Raw genomic sequence first — 16,957 nt, forward strand, 5'->3', positions numbered from 1 at the left:
CTCTCAATAAAGGTGCCAAGACCAGTCAATGAAGAGAATAGTCTCTTCAACAAATTGTGCTAGGATAACCAGATACCCATATGTGAAGAATGACCCTTACTTCATACCATACACAAAAATTAACTCAAAATGGAGCAGGGCTTCCCTGGTGGCACAGTGGTTAAGAATCCGCCTGCCAATGCAGGGGACACGGGTTCGAGCCCTGGTCCAGGAAGATCCCACATGTCGCGGAGCAACTAAGCCCATGCACCACAACTACTGAGCCTGTGCTCTAGAACCATGAGCCACAACTGCTGAGCCCACGTGCCGCAACTACTGAAGTCCGTGTGCCTAGAGCCCATGCTCCACAACAAGAGAAGCCACTGTGAGAAGCCCACGCACCGCAATGAAGAGTGGCCTCCGCTCGCTGCAACTAGAGAAAGCCCACGCACAGCAACGAAGACCCAACGCAGCCAAAAATAAATAAATAAATAATTAATTAATTAAAATTGATTTTTTAAAAAAGTTAATTAAAAAAAAAATGGAGCAAAACCTAAATGTAAGAGCTAAAGCCACAAAATTCTTAGAACCAGAGGAATAACTCTTCATGACCTTGGATTTAGCAATGGTTTCATAGCTTTGACATCAAAAGCAAAAGCAAGAAAATTTAAAATAGATAAATTGGACTTCATCAAAATTAAAAACTTCTGTTCATCAAAGGACACTACAGGAAAAGGAGCTGAATAGACATTTCTTCAAAAAATATATTCAAATGGCCATGAAAAGATCTTCAACATCACAAGTTATCAGCTATTAGGGAAATGCAAATAAAATACTACCACTGATAGTACTTTACACACACACTAGGATGGCTAGAAAAAAAATTTTTTTTAATATAAGAACAAAAACAAAAAGTAAGTTTTGGCGAGGATGTGGAGAAATTGAAAGCATTGTACATTGCTGGTAGGAGCACAAAATGGTGCAGCTACTGTGAAAAACAGTATAGTGACTCCTCATTAAACTAAATGTAGAAATATCATCGACCCAGCAATTTCACTCCTAGGGATATACTCAAAAGAATTTAATGCAGGTATTCAAACAAAAACTTCTATGTGAATGTTCATAGCAGTGTTATTCACAATGGCGAAAAGGTGGAAGCAACCCAAACGTCCATCAACTGATGGGTGGATAAACAAAATGTAGTATATTTATACAGTAGAATATTATGCAGCAGTAAAAAGCAATAATGTACCAATACAGGCTACAACATGGATGAACCTTGAAAACATGCTAACTGAAAGAAATCACACATAAAAGGCCACTCGTATGATTCCATTTATGACATATCCAGAATAAGTAAATACATGGAAAGTTGATTAATGATTGTCAGAGGCAGAAGCAGAGAGAGAGAGGAATAAATTGACTACTTAATGGGTATGGCGTCCTTTTTAGGGTCACGGAAATGTTCTCGAACTACAACATTGTGAATTTACTAAATGTCACTGAAGTTAGATTTTATGTTATGTTTATTTTACCATCATTTTAAAAAAAGCCTCTACTATGTTGTGCTTGTATGAGGCATTGTGCTAACTGTGTACTGCATGAGAATACAACTAATCCTCACAATGACTGCATGAATTAGGTACAATTATTACCCTCTTACACAAAAGGGGGAACCTAGGCTCAGATACACAAGAAATTTGCCCAAGCGTACATCAGAAGTAAGCAGAGATGCTAGGATTTAACTCTAGGCCCTGGGAGTGTACCATTCATTCCACTGCCATATTCTGAGATACTATGTATTGCTGCCTCAAATAATGTATGATATATCTACACAGTTTAATAACATGTAATCATTAAAAAACCGTATTTAAAATATGCATTTGAATGGAGAAATGCTTATGACATAATGCTAACTGGAAAAATTACACTGCCAAACAACACATACACAACTTTGTACATGAACACACACATACAGTGTATACATACACACATACACACACAGGGTTGGAATACTCAATTTTTTGTATGTTTTATATTTCCTTTTCATTTTCATATACACCCATGCACTATGGGTGATTTTAATTTTCTTTAGTTTTATGTATTTTCTAATTTTTCCAAAATGAGAATGTATTATGTAATCAGAAAAATAAAACAATAAACACATTTTTAAAGAGCCACATTCCTGTAGTGGTTCTGTTGATGATAATTATGCATTTAAATTATTCAAATAAGCTTGCAAGAGACTCTTTTACTTCCTTATCTCATAGTTATAAATATTTTGTAACTTTAAGCTTGACTTTTTCCTCTGAATAAAGTTTGCTTGGGACCTAAGCATTGGTATTTTTGTAAGATCTCCAAATAATATTATTTAAAGGAACTCGAGGCTAAGGTCACAAATCCAATTTATGAAATCACTCAGCAACAAATGGAAAATATTTTCAATGACTTGGAAAATCGGATTAGATGATGAATCATGGAAGATTATTTTAATCTTGAAGCTGAGGAATGTGAATTCTACTATAGTAAAACATTGAAGATGATGTTTCTTTACACTATTTTCAGTTTGTTTCTCTGGCAGAACTTCAAAGATTATTTGTTAATCAAGGACTTTACAAAAAATATATAGCCATCTATGAAAATTGAGGAGAATATGGACATACATGAAATATATGGGAAAATCCTCTAAGTCAGTGTCTCTTAAACTTTTGTGTCCATACAAATCTTCTGAGAGAAATTTGTTACAATGCAGATTCTGACCCAATAGGTTTGGTGGGTGGAGTCTGAGATTCTGCACTTCTAATGACTTCCAGATGCTGCTGTCTGGGAGCCACAACTTGAATAAGTCTTTATGTCGCCTTTAAGCCTTTTAAATGGGCATTAATAACCTCCATCTCAAAAGATATCATGCCCCATCTAAAGTTACTCTCATTCAAACTTCAGCAGTTTTCTAAGAGATTATTCTGTCTTCAATATCACTTCTTCCCATTCTTATCATTCACATTTTTTCCAAGGTAATCTTCTAAAATGCAAATCGGTTTAAGCTACTACTCCACTTAAATTGCACCTCACTGCTCATCAGGTCTCAAACCCAAATGCTTACAGGGGACAGGCACGTAATGTAAATGAGTGAAGCAAAGGTGGAAGAGGAGGTAATGAGGAATGGTGGGGACTGTGGCAAACCGAAGTACACATGCCTTTTCTCAAGGAAATAGCTATTGCTGGGTTCCAGCCAAGAGCTGCTATGTCTATAAGGAAAGATGAGCCTGACAATGCCAGGTCTTCCATTTTTTAGAAGGAACAGGAAATCTGGATTTCATTTTGATGAAAATATCAATATTTTAAGATTGGCAGTGAATTTTTTTTAATCCCGATTCCCCAAACAAACTACATAAAATCTCTGGGCATGAGATCCAGATGTCAGTATTTTTTTCAAAGCTGCTGTGCGATTCTTGTGTGTACCAAATGTAAAGGGCCTGAACTGAAGCAAGAGTTGACACTACAGAAGTGTGGGGATTTATAGTCCACCATGGTGGTATGAAAATTACTTTAAACTGAAAACAGCTAAACAATTAGCAGCCACAGAAAGAAATACTACCTAAACTTAAGTGGAGCCTCCTGAAAATACAGTTACCATTGACCTCTTCCCAGGGAGTTTCCTGATTTAAAGAAGACTGATACTTTGCATCAGGAAGTATAAATTCAACCGCCATACACCTTCCCACTGGGAAACCTCCAGCCAGGAAGAAGACAGACTGCTCATTCCTTTATCATCAAAAAGCCCAATAAAACCTTCCATACTCTCCCAGTGAAGTCCTAAAAACTTTTCTTTTGTTAAACTGATCTTTGTAAAACTTTACTTTGGGCTATTCCATGAGTCTTCCATTACTGGGACCGCCCACATACACTGTGTGAAAATAAACCTTGTCTTCACTCCTGTTAACCTGTCTATTGTCAGTTAATTTGCAGGGCCCCAATCACTGGAACCAAATTGGAAGAGGAAAAGTTTTCCTCCCAACAGAAGTAAAGGTTGGCTCCTGAAGGCAGTTCTTGGATAGACATTATTTCTGATGTGCAGAAGAAGGAATGATTATGTCTCCTCAAAGGAGATAATAAGGAAGTGTTTGTTAACATATTTTAATACACCCTACAACCAACTCTGAACTCCAGACTTTGAATTCAAGCCTTGGAGCATCAAACTGATACAGGATAAAATCTAAGAGTATTTAAGGTTCTTAACCGAAGGGTCGCTTATAATCTTCCATGTCTGTTATTTCTTTAACTGTTACATATGTAAGAGGAAAATATTTTTTCATATTCAGTAAAGAAAGTATAATTTAATACAAAATTACTCATACTTAAAGGCTGTATTAAAAAATCTTTTGGTTCAGTTCTTTCAACACATTCTGAATAAGGTATCATAATTATTAAGAGATATAAAAGTTGCCATATTTCTTATTTGAATGCATTCCAGTAAGAAATGAGAGAGGAATTTTCAAAGATTATTTAGAAGGAATTTACTGAGTAGACTAACAAGCAATACAGAACAGCTTGCTACCATTTGACTTAGCTTACCTTCTCTATGTTACCAGATTATTTATATGTGTCGCACTAATGAATCCCCAGCTTGAGGTCTTATTTCTATTTTAAAACATCTTTGAAAGAAACAATCCCCCTTCTTCTCCTCATACCCACACTCAAAAAAAAAAAAAAAGTGTAATATGCTGCTTCCTGTTTAAGGAGATCTAAAATTGGATTCCTCCTCCAGGAACAAGGAATGATATTGTTGAAAAACCACAGACGAAAACTATTTGAACGTTTACACCATGGATGGGAAAGGAAACATTTTTGGAGGCACTACTAAAATGTGGGCGCCTTCACGAATATTTTCTAATTGAATTATTCATGACTCCTCTTTACAGGTCAGGAAGGTGAGGTTGAGAGAGGTCAAGTGTACCCAAGATTGCAAAGTGAGTGACAGCAGGAATTCAAACCTGTTTTTTCTTATGTAGATAAAACCCGATATAGTTTTGCAATCTTTATTTTTAGAAAACTTGCTAATCCAGGTAGGAAGAGGTTAGTAAAGATGGTGAAGGAAAATGTTTGAAGCAAGGTTTCTAGGTCCTTTCAAAAATCCTAACATTGTAAATAGGACCAGCATCATGGGCAAGTGATCTGTATCATCACAGCAACATTTGTTTAGAAGTCCCCATGCTTGGTTTAAGGTTCTGCTGTTGCTGTATTGAAATCTCAATTCCTTTTTAAGAAAGGCCTCCATATTTCCATTTTAAACTGGGTCTCACAAATTATGTAGCTTGTCCTTCCTGCAAGGGCCAACAAAGTGACGGTAAAGTTTATAGATAAGAGAACCTTCCTTGAGGAGACAACAGGTGGTTGGCTCTCAGTGTCAGGGCCACATGACTTTCTGGAGTAGAATAAGGCTGATGCCTTAGACAGGAGATATGTTAGGGGATAACTTTCTGGGTTTGTTGCTTTCTTTCCCCATCTGCCTGGTCATTGTTTGTCAATGTATCTTTTCAGGAAAGAAAATAGGAGCCCCAACCCAGTACCAGCCAGAGGAGAGAAACAACATCAGGGTAGCACTGGAATCTGACCAGGTGCACAGCTAATACATGAGAGGGAAGCAACCTGACCTGTTTCTCAGTGCGCCCTCAACTCTCCATCAAGTGAGCTGGGAAGAGTATGGGAAATGGGTCTTGGAACAAAGCAGGGTCCGGAGTCCAATCAGTGGGAGGTTCTCCAAGGGGTCCCCCTCCTTTGTGTATATCTGGGGTAGAGGGGCAAACCAGAAATGGTGGAGCCCTAATTCTAACAACAGAAGCACTCAGGGGCATCTCCCCGCACCTTGACCCCAATTCACCCAGAAAAGGACAAGTTAGAGGACTGGCTTTCACACCTCCCATGCCTTACCAAGTGAAGTTGCTGGTATCCAAGGGAATATTAACTCACAGGGAAAAATAACATCTGATGAGCACAAGCAACACACCGAAATACCTAAGTCAGAGGACACAGAATTAATGCACCGGACAGACCAACAATTTAATATATGAATAAAGCACACCTTAGGATATAAAGAAGGACGTTAGACAGATGAAGCAGGAAAAAAGTTATGAGGAATAATCAGTGTGAGGAATGGGGTATGAAGAGCGTAAGAGCTGAAGTGAGGAACTCAGCAGAAGGGCTAAATAGAAGAGTCAGTGACTAGAAGCCCAGGTATTATAAGGGATAAAGAAATGGGAGGCCATTAACATTATGAAGGATAGAAGTAGGACATCAATATCCACGTAATAGGACTTTCCAAAGCTATGCTGCATCTAGGAATTACCATAGTGAAGATCACAAACAGCTACTTAAGATCACAAACAGCTACTAGATGCAACCAGTGTTGTGGGAAGAAACACAATGAAATCTATGCCTTCATATCATTTATGCAAATTGAAAACATGTAACTCTGTACATATTTTAAGAATGGGAATATGTCTAAAGACACATATCGAACCCATTAGAGTAGGTGCCTGTGAGAATGGGGATGTGAGGAAGATAGAGAATGAAGGGAGAAATAATAAAATAAGCCAAGAGAGTAGCCGACCCAGAGATCTAGGATGAATTAAAGAGTTTGTGTAACTCTACACTGAGGACCAAACATTTAAAAATAAATAAATAAAGATAATGGATTGCTAGGTAGGCAAAAGGAGGCTCAGTCACTATCTAAAGTCACTAGAGAATCACAGAAAGACACTAAAAGAATGTTTCTTTCTTCTGGAAAGAGGATTTAAAAAACACATGAATCAAACATCCTTTTTTTAATACCAGGCACTGTCCTAGGTACTGGGAATACCAAGATGAGTAAGATACTATCGCCACGTTTAAGAAATGTTGCTATGGGCTTCCCTGGTGGCGCAGTGGTTGAGAATCTGCCTGCTAATGCAGGGGACACGGGTTCGAGCCCTGGTCTGGGAAGATCCCACATGCCGCGGAGCAACTAGGCCCGTGAGCCACAACTACTGAGCCTGCGCGTCTGGAGCCTGTGCTCCACAACAAGAGAGGCCGCAATAGTGAGAGGCCCGCACACCGCAATGAAGAGTGGCCCCCGCTTGCCGCAACTAGAGAAAGCCCTCGCACAGAAACGAAGACCCAGCACAGCCAAAAATAAATAGAATTGGTGTCTAAAAAAAAAAAGAAAGAAAGAAATGTTGCTATTTTCCCAATCTAGTCCTATCATTTCAGCCATCTCTGAAAAGGTGTTTTTCACACTCACATTGCTTTAAATTTAACAAGCATAACAGTTATTATCATCTAAATCCTGTCTCTTTTATGAGACTGAAACTTAAAGGGAGTTTTAAGGTCACTTAGGCCCACCTTCTGTGGTCTCAGAATTCTCTTCTATTTTCCAACCTGCAAAGTTTACTTCCCTGTAATGACCATGCACTGTTAGCATTTCTTCTCTAGGGAATGGCTGTGGATAAGTACGACCTCTGAGACAACTCCCGTTGGTCTCTCGTCTCTGGGTTGAACGTTGCTAGGACCTTTAACTCTCATCACAGACAAATTGGTCTGATCATTGTTTTCCCTTATACTACCTTATTTAGGAATGATCGCCCTTGCCTAACCAACCACTCATACTCCATCCATCTGCTCAAACCCCACCCTTCTGGAAAGCCAACCTGGATCACCCCAGAACAGAGTGTCACTCCCTCTTCTGCATTTACACTGATGGGGTCTCTTTCAACCCATGTGACTCAGGGACCCCTGCTGCCTTGAATAACCAGTTATCTTGACATTGGACTATCTAGTGTCCCAAATTGATGACAATTGTCTTAAAAAACTTTTTTATCAATAAGTTATGTTTGAGCTTTCATCTCTAAATAGATATTCAATATTTGATAATCTCTAAAGATGCTATTGAGATTAGGGGGGTTCCAAAGGCCAGCCCATAGTTGAAGGAAGATCTTATATCATACAGAATGCTTCATGGGAAGTAATAAAACATGAACTCCCAGCAAAGCAAACATACAATTTTTTTTTTTTAGAAAATAAATTTATTTGCAAGGATGCTATAGGAAAATATGTTTCTCTGCCTCAGTTTCCAAAACCAATTCGGCCCCAAAACTACTTACTGAGTACATGGGGCAATACTCAGCTTCTGTATGAGATCTGTCACTGGCTCCTGAGTGGCTCAGGACCCTGAAAGGAAGTAGTCATCTTGTCTGAAATATAATGGTGTTTATCAGGAATCTATACCCTTTTCAAACAATATTTGCTTGGGTATTCATATGGCTTAGCTTATACATATAACCAAAATGTGTAACTCTGCCATATAAATTTATCCATGTAATGAAATATGCTGCAGTTAAAAGATATTAGTTTACATAGGAAAATATTTATGATAAAGTTGTAAATGAAAAAAAGCATGACTCTAATGCTATGTTTCTAGGGTTGTGTATGGAAAGACTAAAAGGGAGTGCACAAAAATACTAATAACGGTTATCTTAATAATGATTATCTTTGGGTTGAAGAATTCACTTTTATTTTCCTTTTATTTTTCTTATAGTTATGAAATTTTCTATGATGTACTTTATATAATAAAATATGTATTATTAAAAATTTATTTCTTAAACCACTTATGCGTACAACAACATAGGGATAATGATGGAAAGAATATCTATGTTTTTCTATTTATACACATCATCAGAGCTACAAAGGTAAACTGTAAACTATGATATAAGCTAAACTGAGGTTATACATTAACAAATATTCTACTCCAAACTGTCCTCAGGGCTGTGAGAAACCATAATAAATCCACAGTTACAGTAAATATAACCCCAAAGTATGTCCAAGTTATGTGAATATACTATTTTTATTTATATGTTTTAAGGAAGCAACCATCCTATGCAATTCAGGTCATCTCTTGTGCTTAGCATTTAGGAATTTTTATAGACTTTTCACCGATAAAACTTGAGTATCACACGCACAGAATAAAATGCTATATGACTTCAATGAAAAAAAAACTAGTTTCTCAAACAGATAAACCAAATGCTGAAAAATTTTAAAGAATTTAAAAAATCATCAGCCATAACAGTCTTTTGTAACCAAATCTTTATCAGTCAGGCAAATATTCAAACCATACACTTTGAGTACCTAAGTATCCTGTAGTGTTCAAAGAGAAGCAAAAACCAGCAAATGAAAACATCATGAGCCCTATGAGGAGATTTCGGTCTAGATAAACGCAACCTGCTGCCTCCCCTTCCCCCACCCCTCCAAATCCCATCCTCCCAAACATGTAAATATTTATTTGCTTTGTATTCCTTACGTTCAACCGTTGTCTATTAGCGTTGGCCCACTGTTTTCCTGAGCTTCATGACCTAGCTGTACGTACAACTATCAACCACCCAAGATATTAACAACAGAAAGTCCTCTAAATCTTGAAACTGATTAAAGTATTCACTGTTCCCACTCAATCTACTAAAACCGGACTTTCATTTTTCTGCAGATAAAAATGGAGCACCTGTAAAGAACTTTGGAAAATATGTATAGACCCCACATGTACAAATGAGTCAATTTCCAAATAACAAGACACAAGGGCGAGAGGAGCACTGCTATGCGGCTGCTCTGCCTCTCCTGCTCTCAGCACTTTACGGTTCCATTGTGCACATCCACACACCTACAAGTTGCTGCCTGGCTGGTAGTTATTACTTTCTGCAAAACTAAGGAATGTGAAGCAAGTTAAGGAACTAGGGAAATATCAATGGGAACAGCAAGCAAACTATACAAAGAGAGTTTTTTAGTACTCCACTAAATTACCTACAGAAGTATATTCAAGAGAAGTCCATGCGGGCTTCCCTGGTGGCGTAGTGGTTGAGAATCTGCCTGCCAATGCAGGGGACACGGGTTCGAGCCCTGGTCTGGGAAGATCCCACATGCCGCGGAGCAACTAGGCCCGTGAGCCACAACTACTGAGCCTGCGCGTCTGGAGCCTGTGCTCCGCAACAAGAGAGGCCACAATAGTGAGAGGCCCGCGCACCGCGATGAAGAGTGGCCCCCACTTGCCGCAACTAGAGGAAGCCCTCGCACAGAAACGAAGACCCAACACAACCAAAAAAGGAAAAAAAAAAAAGAGAAGTCCATGCAGTTTTCAATTATTTTTTTAATGTGTCTCTTACCTTTGCTTTTATTATCAGTTCCTCGTGCTTACGAATTAGCTCCTCATTGTCTGAAAGTGATGAACCTAGACTTTGTTCCTGTAAATTTCTTATGGTTTTCTGAAACCAACAAGTAACCTAGGTAAGAAGCAATAAAGACAGGTCAAATTTCAAATGATTAGAATAAATGAGTAAAAATCCAGAAATCCTTCCCTAAGCTTTCAAAACTTAAGCTACTTCAATTTCTTTTTATATAAACTCATGTGTTAAGTTAATATAATCAGGTTTTTTTTCTTCATTTCAATCTCTACATGGTTAAGAGAAAAAACAAAATAATACCCCAAAATCATGAGAACAATATATCATTTCACTGGATTACACAGCATGAAGAAAATAATTCAAAATCTCCTAGCGAAGAAGAACCAAAATAGATTCCCACACAGTCTATAAACCATGCATTCTTTTAGAATATAAGATTATGAATCTGAGTGTAGTTACATAGACTCACATGAAGATATTAAATAGCATATGTAGAATTATGTTTCTACTATTAAAAGACAATGCAAAAATACTTATTTTGTAGCAATTGCTGAAAATCTGTATTCAGAAAAGGAAATGGAGAAGTTATTAAAATTCCATTGACATTATAAATGTCTAAGGGCATAACTCACATTCATTTAGACTTGATTTACAATACGTGCCTTACACAGTGTTAAAACAACAAATAACAAAAGACTTGAAAGAAGCTGTGCTTTTAAAAATGATGATGTAAGTTGACGTGAGACTGATAACGTGTGGCCCCTGGATGCAGATTCCTTATCCCAATTAAAGGAAAGAGAGTTGGATTTTTACTCTCAAATCTTATACAGCATTATTCTCATGATCACATCATAGCTACCGATTCGTAAGAACCCCACTACATGCTAAACAGTTTGCTAGTTGGTTTTCGGGCATCATCTCTTTTTCTCTCAACAACTCTATAACAAGTATGATATCGACACTGTAGAGATGAGGAGAGGTTAAGCAGCTTATCCAGGGCCATACAGTAAGTGGAGTGGCAGAGCCGGGATCTTCCCCCACACCTACATTACTCCAAAGTCCATGCTGTTTCCACTGTGCCCTGCTACCATCCTTGGGCAACTTAAAGTCTGTGGTCATCAGGGGAAATTACTTCACATCTGAAAAATGAATCCCGGCAGCCCACTCAAAGTGGTGGCTCTGCCCAGGATATACACTAGGTCTTTCTCCAGCCTAGCTTGTCTTGTCTGCCACAGCCTCAGGATTTCTCTGAACGCTTATGACATAGAGAGACATGTGAAGCAGGTGGCCAAAGGGAAAGCTATGTTAGTCCTGAAGCTCCACACAGCAAACACACATCACAGAGCTTCCCTGGAGGTGCAGTGGTTAAGAACCCGCCTGCCAATGCAGGGGACACGGGTTCGAGCCCTAGTCTGGGAATATCCCACATGCCGTGGAGCGACTAAGCCTGTGCACAACTACTGAGCCCACGTGCTGCAACTACTGAAGCCTGCGCGACTAGAGCCTGTGCTCCGTAACAAGAGAAGCCACCGCGATGAGAAGCCCGTGCACCACAAAGAAGAGTAGCCCCCGCTTGCCACAACTAGAGGAAGCCCGCGCGCAGCAACTAAGACCCAACGCAGCCAAAAACAAATAAAATAAGATAAATAAATTTATTTTAAAAAAGACGGCAAACTTAATGGATAAATGTTAAAAAAATAAACAAACATACACCACAAACACACACACACACACACACACACACACACACACAACACAAACTACATAGAAGTCAAGTTAGGGGTTACGGAGAAGAATACACTCCTTTATCATTACAGGGCTGATATCACAAAGCTGATTATGAGATCAAATGTCTATACCAACACTTAGCATTTTCCAGCATGGAATAGGCAGTAAAATAGGCTGCAACAGGGTTTCTCCAGCTTTCTGCTAATTGGAAATCTTTGTTGACCAGCATTTTAGGCTACTGTCAGTGCAAAGAAAAGAATAACAGTGACCCTGTAGCAGTTTTCATGTGAAGTACGCCTCATTCTCTTCAGAACATTTGGTGATCTGTGCACAATACACATATTAGCCGGTCCCCATATCTCAAGTACGGTGTTTATGTATTTACAATTATTTGAGGATGGTTTGTCTTTCTGGTATCCCAATTAGAACTAAATGATATGTATTATGTGCATATCAGAACCCCCAGAGAGTATTTTATCAAGAGCTACAAAATTTGTACATTATTAAATTTTTATTAAAATTTCTCACAAAAGATGCAGTAGGCCCATATAAAAACACAACTAGAGGAATGATTTAAGGGTTTCATCAAAGAAAAATGGATCCTGAATATAACTAAGTTTCAGAGATCCTTCATTTTATTAAGTACTGGGAGTGAGCTTTATTTATTTTTAGCTAGAGTGGTAGGAACTCAAAAATCTCAAGAATGCTTTAATAGGGAAAGTTAATATAGAATCTGAGTGAAGAAAACATGGATACAAACAGGTGTTCACTAATCTCTAAAAACAGGTGAGAAGTCTGAACCCTCAGATAATCTTATTAAATTCTGTGAGTCAAAGACTTGTCATCTAACATATGCCAGCAGTGATGAAAGCTGGGAAGGAGCAAGATGTTTTGATTTTTTAAAGGTATTTACTGACCTCATCCCCTAGATTTGTCAAATACTATTTCAGCTCCCCCCAAAAGGATACTATTCCCTTGGGCATGGCAATACTAAATATTACGTATAAGAGAATGTAAGATCTATGGTGGTATTCCACATATCCTGATCACATACCTGCCTGATAAAGCATACTGACTCTCTAGATCTACACATTTTTACTACCAAGTGCACCCTGGGAAGAAACATAAAAACAGGTTGGCATAACACTCAGAAGAAAATGGTTCATCGTCGGGGTGTTACATCTCATCATGAGGCAGTCACATACATGAGCAGCCTCTTAGATCAGATTTACTTTGTGTGCTGGGAGATGCATGCAGAATAGACTCTCAGAGTCCATCTGATGTAAAAGCAAGACACCCTAAATAACCGACAGCATGTCAGCCATAATGTAAATCAGTCATTGCATCCCATGAGTAGCTACTGCAGACAGCTGCACAGATATTCCAAGAGCACTTTTTATGAGCGTTTAAATTATATCAGCTGCTGTTCAAAAGCCTCAGTGATAAGTACAGTAAATGATGCATCAGGACATTCTATTCTATAGAACATGGTCCCTGCAAAAGGATAAAAACATGAGCCAAGGGTTGGGGGCATGTGGAAAGAAAGGAAGAACAAAAAGCATTCAGAGTATGCACTGGAAATTAGTTCTGGGCAATGATGGATTAAAAGGGAAAATGAGCATATTTTTACTTTCTCTTCCCAGTTCCTACCTTTCAGATTGATCTAAGTGATATGTTTGTGGCCATCCCACCTGTCTGATATGACATTCTAAGTACTCAGTACTCAGAGGAGGTAGAACTAAGGTAGAGAAGGAGTGGGGTAGATCTTTTTTTGCAGACGGGAGTGGGGATTGGAGGGGAAACACTTACTAGAGATTGAAGGGAGCCAGAGAGAAAGGGAAGGGAAATCAACAAAGACGCAAAGAAGGAGCAATCAGGGATGTTCACTGAAAACCAAGAGCTGCCTTGGAAGTTAAAGAGAGATGCCAGGAAGACTCAGTCAAATGGTGTAGATCTGCTTTGTCCTATACTGTAGCTACTAACCACATATGGCTACTGAGTACTTGGAATGTGACAAATCCAAATTGAGATGTGTTCTAAGTATAAAATAGCTGATTTCATACACTTAGTATAAAAAATAATGAAAATATTTTGTTGATTGTTAATATTGATTAAATGTTGAAATACTATTTTAGATATGTTGGATTAAACAAAATATATTATTGCTTTTCTTTTTTTTTATGTGACTTTTCTCTTTAAATTTTTTTTCACTTTTGTAATGTGGCTACTAGAAATTTAAAATCACATTTATGGCTTGTATTATATATTTTATTGGATGGTTCTGTAATTCAAGGATATTCAGAATATCCTTATTTGTTAAATGTAGATCTAAGGACTGAGTATTAATTAAGGGTAATTTAAAATAGCAGAGTCAAGAGAACGGTGGGATGAGATTATGGTTGGTAAACATGAATAGACCACTGACTGGTGGTGAGGAAGTAGAACTAATGACTCTTTCAAAGAAGTTTATTGGATAAGGAAAGGGGGGATCGGTTGACAGCTTCGAGGAAAGCAGAGGTAACAGAGGGGTTCTTTCCAACTTTTTCATTTGATTAGATGAGACGTAAGCATTTTTTGTAGGTGCGGGGTACTGAAGATGCATTAAGGAAAGTTGAGGCAGGAATGTATTGATACCAGAAAGAGTGGGAAGGTTGGAAGAGAGCACTACTGATCTTATCAGCTTTGGGCAAGAAAAGGCTAGTTTTTGCTTGTTGAATGATCCAGTCTCACCTGGACCCCTGCTGGGAGATAAGAATGAGGAAAGTAAGAGAAGTGAATAGGACCTTCCCAGAGCGGTGTCAGGTACTATAGGCAGGTCTCAGGTTACCTCACTCAATCCTTATACCTCCTATGATGGAGGCAGTTGCTTTTTCAACAGATAAGGAAACTGAGCCCCTGTCAGGGTAAGTAATTCATCTAAGGTCACACAACCAACAAGAGGAAAGTCCTACAGGTTGAGGCAGAAATGCCATAGTCAGAATTCATGCTTCCTTGTCTAGTGTTTTTTCTTCTCATCATACCCATTCCTCTTCCAGGGAAGAGGAATGTTTCTTATTAGGCTATGTTCATGAATGTTCTTAAGATAAAACTAAAATGCAACACTATAGTTACAGAATCTAATTCTAACATGGAAGTAAGCCCTGTGAATAATCACGGGGGCTCAGTGGACATACTGCGTTAGAGAGGAGAACAGACGTGTGGGCCAGGTCTGCCAGAAGGAGTGCCTTAGAGGAAGAGGCCGGCTGCGGGCAGAGGAGACAGCAAGGACAAACTGAGAATTCCGGTTCCCAAACAGCACGTGCCAAAGACAGGACTAAAACACGGGGAACATGAGCAATAGAAAAATGCTTTCTGACAATCAAGGATAAACAACTCAGGTGGCAAGAAGGTGAATTTTTGCTGCAGCCCAAAGCTAGGCATCATACTGCCATAAACCATCACGGTCTCTTTTTCTGCAATTTGTTCTACAATCCAAGATCAGATCTTATTTTTTGATCTTTGTTTAAAACTATGCTGGGGGAGGTGAACTAGCAATAGGTAATTCAAATATCTTAACAGAAATGCTTAAGGGAAGATGAAAATCTCTCCAAATCACTTTCATTTTCTTTTCCATGTGCAGAACAGTTTTTGACGAATAAACAGTTACTATTAGAGACAAAAAAACTGATAAAGGAGGAAAAAGACATCAGTTATGTATCTTCTTTAACTTAAGATGTTTTGATAGTCTCTCTTCCAATTATCAAAGATGCACACATATACAAAGGTCTTTTCAATTATAGTTGATGGCCTCAGGTCACAGTTCTAATGTCTACTTTGATTTTGAAGGCATGTTAGTATTATAACAACCATTTTAGCTCCCGTAAGGTTTTGTTCTTTTTCTTTTTTACAGTAGGGAAACCACTTGTCATTATTTTGTATTAGGAAATCTGGTCAAATGTGCTCTGTATTTAACTAGGCAATAACCAGACTTCAAATATCCATTAGCTCCATTAGGTGATAATGCATATTAGGAGAAGAGGCATGGAAACGTGTCTCTGATGATTGTACTTGAGGGCTTGGGAGCAGAGAAAGAAAAAGAATTCCTGCCAAAAACGTGGCTTGGGATGTATTCTGGGACTGATCTAATTATTGGCTTGTTATTATTTGGACTTCATCTCAGAGACTCTAGGAGGACAAAGCTCACAATCTTCTTCTGTGGAACTTGAAAGCCCTCCATGATTTACTGAAGTCAACTGGAAGGTATTAGTATCTCCTCAACAAATGATCAGATCCCAGTATTCTCTATTGATGCGCAGTAGGAAAGCTAAAATATGTTGTTTGTCTTGAGGCAAAATTTTTGTTACTTTAACAGCTTCACAGATAATCTATCTCCCTGTCTGGAACCATAATTTTATGTATTTAATTATTCTACTTGTGCTAACATATTTGTCTTCCGATTATTTTGACTTGTCTTAACATATCATTTCTCTTCTCACATCTATAATTCAAGAAAAATGGCACTAAGGACTTCTTCCCTTACCAAGATTGCCCTCAACTTTTGTTTGTGTTTAGGCAGTTTCTTAACCTCCAACTACTTAAACAGTCGAAACTATTTAGTCCAATGAATAAAATCAATACAGTAGTAGTCTCTGGACCTAAATTCTATTTCTAGCATTAACTCTGAGTCATTGGTAAGAATCCTACCAGCAGTGGAAGGAAGTCTTTTTTTCAAGAAAGGAAACAGAGACTCAACCGAGTGTCCTGGTGATGTGCATCTCTGCCTAAGATATCTAAGGCATGGTTTTCCCAGTATAACTTAGGGTTCCACCCTAAATGATCTGGAGCCATTCACTCTGTGTGTGGGTGTGTGGGTGTGTGTGTGTGTGTGTGTGTGCGTGTGTGATCGAGAGAAGGAGAGAGGGAGAGAGAGGAACATACAGGGCTACTTGGGAGTGAGACCAAAGTCACATTTTCATATTATCATCCCAGATCCTAGGTCATGCAGCCTAAGGGAGTTCATACTGAAGCTTTGGCCTAAACACCTAGTTGTCAGAAAAAACGAGAGCCAGAAA

At 38.5% G+C, this 16,957-nt stretch overlaps 1 protein-coding gene across 5 annotated transcripts in view; it reads right to left on the reverse strand.

Annotated features, from left to right (window-relative positions):
* Positions 1 to 16,957, reverse strand: part of CCDC141 (coiled-coil domain containing 141) — a 217,023-nt gene that overhangs the window by 118,913 nt on the left and 81,153 nt on the right. For 4 of the 5 annotated variants that reach the window (XM_057551905.1, XM_057551907.1, XM_057551904.1 and 1 more), the window contains one exon: positions 10,161 to 10,277. The exons of the other annotated variant lie outside the window; for it this stretch is intronic. In XM_057551905.1, coding sequence (XP_057407888.1) covers positions 10,161 to 10,277 — 117 coding nt within the window. The remainder of the gene's footprint in view (positions 1 to 10,160; positions 10,278 to 16,957) is intronic. 5 annotated transcript variants of the gene reach the window in all.

Source organism: Balaenoptera acutorostrata, chromosome 8 (assembly GCF_949987535.1).
Source record: "Balaenoptera acutorostrata chromosome 8, mBalAcu1.1, whole genome shotgun sequence".
In the NCBI taxonomy this organism is placed as follows: Eukaryota; Metazoa; Chordata; class Mammalia; order Artiodactyla; family Balaenopteridae; genus Balaenoptera; species Balaenoptera acutorostrata.